At 47.2% G+C, this 11,893-nt stretch overlaps 1 protein-coding gene across 1 annotated transcript; it reads left to right on the top strand.

Moving 5' to 3' along the window:
* Positions 1–1,482: 1,482 nt before the first annotated feature.
* LOC120036495 (huntingtin-like) lies at positions 1,483–11,124 on the top strand (the record flags this gene model as incomplete). Its single annotated transcript, XM_038982936.1, has 9 exons — positions 1,483–1,615; positions 1,823–1,978; positions 2,693–2,883; positions 4,141–4,255; positions 4,830–5,043; positions 7,066–7,288; positions 9,580–9,742; positions 9,936–10,504; positions 10,866–11,124. Coding segments are annotated over 9 exons (1,978 nt in total), but the record flags the coding sequence as incomplete, so codon positions are not given.
* Between the last annotated feature and the right edge of the window lie 769 nt (positions 11,125–11,893).

Here is an 11,893-nt window from a genome sequence, read left to right as displayed (position 1 = left end):
CTCTACAGGAAGCATCGTACAGGTGTAGACATCCCACTCCTGTTCTCTCTCTCTCTAACGTCCTCCTCTCTTCTCTCTCTACAGGAAGCATAGTACAGGTGTAGACATCCACTCCTGTTCTCTCTCTCTAACGTCCTCCTCTATTCTCCTCTACAAGGAAGCATCGTACAGGTGTAGACACTCCACTCCTGTTCTCTCTCTAACGTCCTCCTCTCTTCTCCCTCTACAGGAAGCACGTACAGGTGTAGACATCCACTCCTGTTCTCCTCTCTCTAACGTCTCCCTCTCTTCTCTCTCTACAGGAAGCATCGTACAGGTGTAGACATCCACTCCTGTTCTCTCTCTCTCTAACGTCCCTCCTCTCTTCATCTCTACAGGAAGCATCGTACAGGTGTAGACATCCACTCCTGTTCTCTCTCTCTCTAACGTCCTCCTCTCTTCTCTCTCTACAGGAAGCATCGTACAGGTGTAGACATCCACTCCTGTTCTCTCTCTAACGTCCTCCTCTCTTCTCCCTTTACAGGAAGCATCGTACAGGTGTAGACATCCACTCCTGTTCTCTCTCTAACGTCCTCCTCTCTTCTCTCTCTACAGGAAGCATCGTACAGGTGTAGACATCCACTCCTGTTCTCTCTCTCTCTAACGTCCTCCTCTCTTCTCTCTCTACAGGAAGCATCGTACAGGTGTAGACATCCACTCCTGTTCTCTCTCTCTAACGTCCTCCTCTCTTCTCCCTCTACAGGAAGCATCGTACAGGTGTAGACATCCACTCCTGTTCTCTCTCTCTCTAACGTCCTCCTCTCTTCTCTCTCTACAGGAAGCATCGTACAGGTGTAGACATCCACTCCTGTTCTCTCTCTCTAACGTCCTCCTCTCTTCTCTCTCTACAGGAAGCATCGTACAGGTGTAGACATCCACTCCTGTTCTCTCTCTCTCTAACGTCCTCCTCTCTTCTCTCTCTACAGGAAGCATCGTACAGGTGTAGACATCCACTCCTGTTCTCTCTCTCTAACGTCCTCCTCTCTTCTCTCTCTACAGGAAGCATCGTACAGGTGTAGACATCCACTCCTGTTCTCTCTCTCTCTAACGTCCTCCTCTCTTCTCCCTCTACAGGAAGCATCGTACAGGTGTAGACATCCACTCCTGTTCTCTCTCTCTCTAACGTCCTCCTCTCTTCTCTCTCTACAGGAAGCATCGTACAGGTGTAGACATCCACTCCTGTTCTCTCTCTCTAACGTCCTCCTCTCTTCTCCCTCTACAGGAAGCATCGTACAGGTGTAGACATCCACTCCTGTTCTCTCTCTCTAACGTCCTCCTCTCTTCTCTCTCTACAGGAAGCATCGTACAGGTGTAGACATCCACTCCTGTTCTCTCTCTCTCTAACGTCCTCCTCTCTTCTCTCTCTACAGGAAGCATCGTGCAGGTGTAGACATCCACTCCTGTTCTCTCTCTCTAACGTCCTCCTCTCTTCTCTCTCTACAGGAAGCATCGTGCAGGTGTAGACATCCACTCCTGTTCTCAGTTCCTATTGGAGCTCTACAGCCAGTGGCTCCTCCCCGGTTCCCCTAGCAACAGACGCACCCCTGTTGTGCTCATCAGCGAGGTCGTCCGATCGGTAAGAGCACAGACTCGGTAGTTTGTTCACTCACTCAATGGTTACATTGGATTGAGGACTGAGGTGGAGACTCCCTCCAGCCATGCACTGATGCATTATGGGGTGGGGAGAGTGCACGCTTCTGGAGAAGGGGAGAGAATCACAAATTTCTTTGTTCATCATTTCCTTGGTTGTTCAGAGGTTTCTCTCTCCGTCCCGTCTCTCTAGTTGTTGGCGGTCTCTGACCTGTTCACGGAGCGTAACCAGTTCGACATGATGTTCACCACCCTGATGGAGCTGCAGAAGAGCCATCCTGCTGAAGATGAGATCGTGAACCAGTACCTGGTGCCTGCTCTCTGCAAGGCTGCAGCTGTACTGGGCATGGTGAGACACACACCACTGTTTCCCCTTTACATTCACTTTTTAGATACAGGTCTTCTACCGTCCCGTGGCAAAATAAGCTTTCAAACGGGTACATTTGGTTGGTCGCTGCTGCCAAGAGGAGGACCTGTCAAATGTTTGCTTGGAGGCCACACCATTGGCCACGCCCACAAACGTGGGTGTTTTTATATGTGTGCGCGTGTGTGTGCTTACAAAACCTGTGTGTGTGTGATAATGTGTGTGTGTGTGTGTGCTTACAAACCTGTGTGTGTGTGATAATGTGTGTGTGTGTGTGTGTGCTTACAAACCTGTGTGTGTGTGTGTGATAATGTGTGTGTGTGTGTGTGTGTGTGTGTGCTTACAAACCTGTGTGTGTGTGATAATGTGTGTGTGTGTGTGTGCTTACAAACCTGTGTGTGTGTGTGTGTGTGCTTACAAACCTGTGTGTGTGTGTGTGTGTGTGTGTGATAATGTGTGTGTGTGTGTGTGTGTGTGCTTACAAACATGTGTGTGTGTGCTTACAAACCTGTGTATATCTGTGCGTGTGTGTGTTTGTGTGTGTGTTCAGGACAAGGCTACGTCTGAACCTGTGTGTGTGTGTGTGTGTTCAGGACAAGGCTACGTCTGAGCCTGTGTGTATCTGTGTGTTTGTGTGTGTGTTCAGGACAAGGCTACGTCTGAGCCTGTGTGTATCTGTGTGTTTGTGTGTGTGTTCAGGACAAGGCTACGTCTGAACCTGTGTGTCGGGTGTTGGAGCTGACCCTGCGCAGCACCCACCTCCCCAGCCGTATGGGAGCGCTGCACGGCCTTCTGTACGTACTGGAGTGTGACCTGCTGGACGACACGGTGAAACAGCTGATACCTGCTGTCTCTGAGTACATACTGAGTAACCTACGGGCCATAGCACAGTGAGTAACACACACACAAATATTATAATACCACCAATGGTATTCACTAAGCTGATGGTTTATATTATAATACCCCCAATGGTATTCACTAAGCTGATGGTTTATATTATAATACCCCCAATGGTATTCACTAAGCTGATGGTTTATATTATAATACCCCCAATGGTATTCACTAAACTGATGGTTTATATTATAATACCCCCAATGGTATTCACTAAGCTGATGGTTTATATTATAATACCCCCAATGGTATTCACTAAGCTGATGGTTTATATTATAATACTCCCAATGGTATTCACTAAGCTGATGGTTTATATTATAATACCCCCAATGGTATTCACTAAGCTGATGGTTTATATTATAATACCACCAATGGTATTCACTAAGCTGATGGTTTATATTATAATACCCCCAATGGTATTCACTAAGCTGATGGTTTATATTATAATACCACCAATGGTATTCACTAAGCTGATGGTTTATATTATAATACTCCCAATGGTATTCACTAAGCTGATGGTTTATATTATAATACTCCCAATGGTATTCACTAAGCTGATGGTTTATATTATAATACCACCAATGGTATTCACTAAGCTGATGGTTTATATTATAATACCACCAATGGTATTCACTAAGCTGATGGTTTATATTATAATATCACCAATGGTATTCACTAAGCTGATGGTTTATATTATAATAACCCAATGGTATTCACTAAGCTGATGGTTTATATTATAATAACCCAATGGTATTCACTAAACTGATGGTTTATATTATAATAACCCAATGGTATTCACTAAGCTGGTGGTTTATATTATAATACCCCCAATGGCATTCACTAAGTGCGTTCATTTTAAAGTAGCTAGGTGAGACAACCACATATCAGTCATATTAAGTACAACTTTCCCTCAGCAAAGACATTGCTCGTAATGTCTCTCTCTCTTTGTCTCTGTCTCTCTCTCTCTTTGTCTCTCTCTGTCTCTTTGTCTCTGTCTCTTTGTCTCTCTCTCTCTCTGTCTCTTTGTCTCTGTCTCTCTGTCTCTTTGTCTCTGTCTCTCTCTCTCTCTCTGATTGTCTCTGTCTCTCTCTCTCTTTGTCTCTCTCTCTTTGTCTCTCTCTCTTTGTCTCTCTCTCTGTCTCTCTCTCTCTCTCTCTCTCTCTCTCTCTGTCTCTCTCTCTCTCTCTCTCTCTGTCTCTCTCTCTCTCTCTCTCTCTCTCTCTCTCTCTGTCTCTCTCTCTCTCTCTGTCTCTCAGCTGTGTGAACCTGCACAACCAGCAGCATGTCTTGGTGATGTGCGCTGTGGCCTTTTACATGATGGAGAACTACCCTCTGGATGTAGGAGCTGAGTTTACAGCTGGGGTTATACAGGTTAGTACTGTAGTACTGCTGGGGTTATACAGGTTAGTACTGCTGGGGTTATACAGGTTAGTACTGTAGTACTGCTGGGGTTATACAGGTTAGTACTGTAGTACTGCTGGGGTTATACAGGTTAGTACTGTAGTACTGCTGAGTGAGTGAGAGGGCTACACCCTGTCTTACTCTCCACTCCACCTCTCTCTCCCTCTGTCCCCCCTCCATCTCTCTCTCCCTCCGTCCCCCCTCCACCTCTCTCTCTCCCTCCGTTCCCCCTCCATCTCTATCTCCCTCTGTCCCCCCTTCGTCCTCTCTCTCCCCCTGTCCTCTCTCTCCCTCCGTCCCCCCTCCACCTCTCTCTCCCTCCGTCCCCCCTCCACCTCTCTCTCCCTCCGTCCCCCCTCCGTCCTCTCTCTCTCTCCGTCCTCTCTCCCGCTCCGTCCTCTCTCCCGCTCCGTCCTCCCTCTACCTCTCTCTCCCTTCGTCCCCCCTCTACCTCTCTCTCCCTCCGTCCCCCCTCTACCTCTCTCTCCCTTCGTCCCCACTCCGTCCTCTCTCTCCCTCCCTCCGTCCCCCTCCACCTCTCTAGATGTGTGGTGTGATGGTATCAGCCAGTGAAGACTCGACCCCCTCAGTGATCTACCACTGTGTGTTGCGTGGGTTGGAGCGCCTCCTGCTGTCGGAGCAGCTGTCTCGTATGGACGGAGAGGCACTGGTTAAACTGAGTGTCGACAGGGTTAACATGCCCAGCCCTCACAGAGCCATGTCTGCACTGGGACTCATGCTCACCTGCATGTACACAGGTAACATCTACCTATACCTAGTATCATCTAACTAACGCTAGCTAGCTTAGCCCTGCATAACATCTACCTATACCTAGTATCATCTAACTAACCCTAGCTAGCTTAGCCCTGCTTGTACACAGGTAACATCTACCTATACCTAGTATCATCTAACTAACGCTAGCTAGCTTAGCCCTGCATAACATCTACCTATACCTAGTATCATCTAACTAACCCTAGCTAGCTTAGCCCTGCATGTACGCAGGTAACATCTACCTATACCTAGTATCATCTAACTAACGCTAGCTAGCTTAGCTCTGCATGTACGCAGGTAACATCTACCTATACCTAGTATCATCTAACTAACACTAGCTAGCTTAGCCCTGCATGTACACAGGTAACATCTACCTATACCTAGTATCATCTAACTAACGCTAGCTAGCTTAGCCCTGCATAACATCTACCTATACCTAGTATCATCTAACTAACCCTAGCTAGCTTAGCCCTGCTTGTACACAGGTAACATCTACCTATACCTAGTATCATCTAACTAACGCTAGCTAGCTTAGCCCTGCATAACATCTACCTATACCTAGTACCATCTAACTAACGCTAGCTAGCTTAGCCCTGCATGTACGCAGGTAACATCTACCTATACCTAGTATCATCTAACTAACGCTAGCTAGCTTAGCCCTGCATAACATCTACCTATACCTAGTATCATCTAACTAACGCTAGCTAGCTTAGCCCTGCTTGTACACAGGTAACATCTACCTATACCTAGTATCATCTAACTAACGCTAGCTAGCTTAGCCCTGCATGTACGCAGGTAACATCTACCTATACCTAGTATCATCTAACTAACGCTAGCTAGCTTAGCCCTGCATGTACACAGGTAACATCTACCTATACCTAGTATCATCTAACTAATGCTAACTAGCCTAGCCCTGCATGTATGTAGTTCCAAGACAACTAACTATTAGCCATTATCACAAAACGAATTATAGGTAGCTTACGCTTGCATGTACGCATGAGAATTATGTATTACACTGTAGGTGTATAACAAGTGTCCTGCCATGCTAGAGCTGGAATAAAGCTAACGTAACAATGTAGAGGCTATAGCTATCGCTAACATAACAATATAGATGCTATAGCTTTCGCTAACATAACAATGTAGAGGCTATAGCTTTCACTAACATAACAATATAGAGGCTATAGCTATCGGTAACATAACAATGTAGAGGTTATAGCTATTGCTAACATAACAATATAGAGGTTATAGCTATCGCTAACATAACAATATAGAGGCTATAGCTATCGCTAACATAACAATGTAGAGGCTATAGCTATCGCTAACATAACAAGGTATAGGCTATAGCTTTCGCTAACATAACAATGTAGAGGCTATAGCTATCGCTAACATAACAATGTAGAGGCTATAGCTATCGTTAACATAACAATGTAGAGGCATAGCTATCGCTAACATACCAATGTCAAGGCTATAGCTATCGCTAACATAACAATGTCGAGGCTATAGCTATCGCTAACATAACAATGTAGGGGCTATAGCTATCGCTAACATAACAATGTAGGGGCTATAGCTATCGCTAACATAACAATGTAGGGGCTATAGCTATCGCTAACATAACAATGTAGAGGCTACAGCTTTCAATAACATAACAATGTAGAGGCTACAGCTATAGCAGCTAACAACTAACATAATAAAGTAAATAGCTAATGCTAACATTTCTAAGAATCCCCTTTCTTCCCAGGACAGGAAAACAAGATTCCCTCCTACGACCAATTAACTAACCCCAATCCTACAAACTCCTCCCTCACAAACTAGCCTGGGTACCAGTCTGTTTAGCTAACATTACACATTTGCAATGACAGAGTACAAGGTGTGGAATGTTAGCCACACAGACTGATACCCAGGCTACCCCCAAACCAGCTTTGTCTAAGAATAAAAATAACCCAACTTTTCCATCAAACAATCGTTTAATAATTTAATAATCACGACGAATCACCCTCTCATCCTCCCAGCGGTGCGTACCTCAGCGTCGACAGCAGAGTCAGCGTTGGGGTCAGAGGTGATGGGGTCAGAGGTTAGAGGTCAGGGGTCAGAGGTTACCTCGGGTCCTGTTGCTTTCTCCTCAGGCAAGGAGAAGGCCAGCCCTGGTCGCCCGGCCGGCGCTGTCGACCCTCAGGCCCCCGACAGCGAGTCTGTCATCGTTGCCATGGAGAGGGTCTCTGTGCTCTTCGACAGGTAAGGTGGTGACGACAACACGGCTGGACATAAACACGTCTACACACAACACTCTATCAGACACACACAACACTCTATCAGACACACACACAACACTCTATCAGACACACACACAACACTCTATCAGACACACACAACACTCTATCAGACACACACAACACTCTATCAGACACACAACACTCTATCAGACACACACAACTGTATCAGAAACACACAACTGTATCAGACACACAACACTCTATCAGACACACACAACACTCTATCAGACACACAACACTCTATCAGACACACAACTCTCTATCAGACACACAACACTCTATCAGACACACACACACCACTCTATCAGACACACACACAACTCTATCAGACACACAACACTCTATCAGACACACACAACTGTATCAGAAACACACAACTCTATCAGACACACAACACTCTATCAGACACACACAACTGTATCAGACACACACAACACTCTATCAGACACACACAACACTATCAGACACACAACACTCTATCAGACACACAACTCTCTATCAGACACACAACACTCTATCAGACACACACACACCACTCTATCAGACACACACACAACTCTATCAGACACACAACACTCTATCAGACACACACAACTGTATCAGAAACACACAACTCTATCAGACACACAACACTCTATCAGACACACACAACTGTATCAGACACACACAACACTCTATCAGACACACACAACACTATCAGACACACAACACTCTATCAGACACACAACTCTATCAGACACACAACACTCTATCAGACACACACAACACTCTATCAGACACACAACTCTCTATCAGACACACACACAACACTCTATCAGACACACAACACTCTATCAGACACACACAACACTCTATCAGACACACACACAACTCTATCAGACACACAACACTCTATCAGACAAACACAACTGTATCAGAAACACACAACTCTATCAGACACACAACTCTCTATCAGACACACACCACTCTATCAGACACACAACACTCTATCAGACACACACACCACTCTATCAGACACACACACCACTCTATCAGACACACAACACTCTATCAGACACACACACAACTCTATCAGACACACAACACTCTATCAGACACACACAACTGTATCAGACACACAACACTCTATCAGACACACACACACCACTCTATCAGACACACACACAACTCTATCAGACACACAACACTCTATCAGACACACACAACTGTATCAGACACACACAACACTCTATCAGACACACACCACTCTATCAGACACACAACACTCTATCAGACACACACAACTGTATCAGACACACACAACACTGTATCAGACACACACAACACTCTATCAGACACACACCACTCTATCAGACACACAACACTCTATCAGACACACAACTCTCTATCAGACACACACACAACACTCTATCAGACACACACACCACTCTATCAGACACACAACACTCTATCAGACACACACAACTGTATCAGACACACAACACTCTATCAGACACACACAACTGTATCAGACACACAACACTCTATCAGACACACACAACTGTATCAGAAACACACAACTCTATCAGACACACAACACTCTATCAGACACACAACTCTATCAGACACACAACACTCTATCAGACACACACACAACACTATCAGACACACAACACTCTATCAGACACACACAACACTATCAGACACACAACACTCTATCAGACACACAACACTATCAGACACACACAACACTATCAGACACACACAACACTATCAGACACACACAACACTATCAGACACACACAACACTATCAGACACACACAACACTATCAGACACACACAACACTATCAGACACACACAACACTATCAGACACACACAACACTATCAGACACACACAACACTATCACACACACACAACACTATCAGACACACACAACACTATCAGACACACACAACACTCTATCAGACACACACAACACTCTATCAGACACACATAACGTCATATTTCATCCAGTGGTGCTTCAGGACATTACTGTTATCTGCTAAATGAATGTAATGGAAACAGTTTGCTCATATCAACCATAGTAATAGACTGTTATATATCTGGTTTTCCATGTCCGTTATTCCTGGTCTTCTGGGTCTATTTTCTAACAATGTACCCATTCTTTTTGGGGTCTATTTTCTAACAATGTACCCAGTCTCACAGTTGTTTTCTGATGTCTGCTTTTCCATGTCCGTTATTCCCCGATATTTCCTACATTGTTGTCCCAGGATCCGTAAGGGTTTCCCCAGCGAGGCACGGGTGGTGGCCAGGATTCTTCCTCAGTTCCTGGACGACTTCTTCCCTCCGCAGGACGTCATGAACAAGGTCATCGGAGAGTTCCTGTCCAATCAGCAGCCTTACCCACAATTCATGGCTACCGTCGTCTACAAGGTCAGTGTGAGAGTGGTGGACAGTAAAGGTGGGTATGTGACAGACAACTCCATGTGACAGACAACTCACTCTCTTTTGCTACCCCGCCATCTCTCTCTCCATCCCTCTCTCTTTCTCGCTCTCCCACCTGGGTTCTGCTGTCTTTGTCGAACTCTCTCCTCCCTCTCCCTCTCTCTCTAACTCTGTCTCTCAGGTGTTCCAGACCCTCCATGCTACAGGCCAGTCCAGTATGGTGACAGACTGGGTGTTACTGTCTCTATCTAACCCTCCCTCTCTCTCTAACTCTGTCTCTCAGGTGTTCCAGACCCTCCATGCTACAGGCCAGTCCAGTATGGTGACAGACTGGGTGTTACTGTCTCTATCTAACCCTCCCTCTCTCTCTAACTCTGTCTCTCAGGTGTTCCAGACCCTCCATGCTACAGGCCAGTCCAGTATGGTGACAGACTGGGTGTTACTGTCTCTATCTAACCCTCCCTCTCTCTCTAACTCTGTCTCTCAGGTGTTCCAGACCCTCCATGCTACAGGCCAGTCCAGTATGGTGACAGACTGGGTGTTACTGTCTCTATCTAACCCTCCCTCTCTCTCTAACTCTGTCTCTCAGGTGTTCCAGACCCTCCATGCTACAGGCCAGTCCAGTATGGTGACAGACTGGGTGTTACTGTCTCTATCTAACTTCACCCAGAGAACCCCAGTTGCCATGGCCATGTGGAGTCTGTCTTGCTTCTTCATCTCTGCCTCCACCTCCCAGTGGGTCTCTGCTCTGTATCCTTACTAGAGAGGGACGGGTGTAGTGTGTCTGTCTGTCTGTCTGTCTGTCTGTCTGTCTGTCTGTCTGTCTGTCTGTGGGTCTCTGTGTCTGTATCCTTACTAGAGAGGGGGACGGGTGGGGGTGTAGTCTGTGTGTCTGTCTGTCTGGGTGTCTCTGTGTGTCTCTGTGTGCGTATCTCTGTGTGTGTCTCTGTGTGTGTGTGTGTGTGTGTGTGTGTGTGTGTGTGTGGTTGTGTGTGTGTCTCTGTGACTGTGTGTGTGTGTCTCTGTGTCTCTGTGTATGTCTCTGTGTGTGTGAGTGGTAGAGAAGTAGAAGTCATATTGTCCTCCATCTCTCCTTAACCCTCCCCCCCAGCCTGCCCCATGTCATCAGCCGTATGGGTAAGAGTGACGTGGTGGACATCAGCCTGTTCTGTCTGGTAGCCCTGGACTTCTACAGACACCAGCTAGATGAAGAGTTGGACCGCAGAGCCTTCCAGTCGGTCTTCCAGACCGTAGCCTCACCTGGCAACACCTATCAGCAACTACTGGACTGTCTGCAGAGTATCCACCAAGACACATCACTCTGAGAGAGAGAGATGTAGCTCCTATCACCAGACATCAGAGAGAGAGAGGGGGGGGGGGGGGGCAGAGGGAGAGACAGAGACAGGGAGGGAGACGGAGAGAGGGAGACGGAGGGAGGGAGAGAGAGACGGAGGGAGGGAGAGAGAGAGAGACGGAGGGAGGGAGAGAGAGACGGAGGGAGGGAGAGAGAGACGGAGGGAGGGAGAGAGAGACGGAGGGAGGGAGGGAGAGAGAGACGGAGGGAGGGAGGGAGAGAGAGACGGAGGGAGGGAGAGAGAGACGGAGGGAGGGAGAGAGAGACGGAGGGAGGGAGAGAGAGACGGAGGGAGGGAGAGAGAGACGGAGGGAGGGAGGGAGAGAGACGGAGGGAGGGAGAGAGACGGAGGGAGGGAGAGAGACGGAGGGAGAGAGAGACGGAGGGAGGTAGAGAGAGAGACGGAGGGAGGGAGACAGGGACGGAGGGAGGTAGAGAGAGAGAGAGAGACGGAGGGAGGGAGACAGGGAGAGAGAGACGGAGGGAGGGAGGGAGACAGACAGAGGGAGACGGAGGGAGGGAGGGAGACAGACAGAGGGAGAGAGAGAGACAGACAGAGGGAGACAGAGGGAGACAGAGGGAGAGAGAGGGAGAGAGAGGGAGAGAGAGGGAGAGAGAGGGAGAGAGAGAGAAAGGGAGAGACAGTGACAGAAGGAGAGGGGGAGACCAAACGGACGGACACACAACTAGTCTTTCTTTGTCCAAATCAGATGGCCTCATCTCCTTTCCCTCTCAGCCGCTGACCTGACATAGTTGAAGAGCCAAAAGGAAAGCGACATGACAGA

Source organism: Salvelinus namaycush, unplaced genomic scaffold (genome assembly GCF_016432855.1).
Source record: "Salvelinus namaycush isolate Seneca unplaced genomic scaffold, SaNama_1.0 Scaffold1357, whole genome shotgun sequence".
NCBI lineage: Eukaryota > Metazoa > Chordata > Actinopteri > Salmoniformes > Salmonidae > Salvelinus > Salvelinus namaycush.
This window is presented reverse-complemented; position numbering and strand designations above follow the sequence as displayed.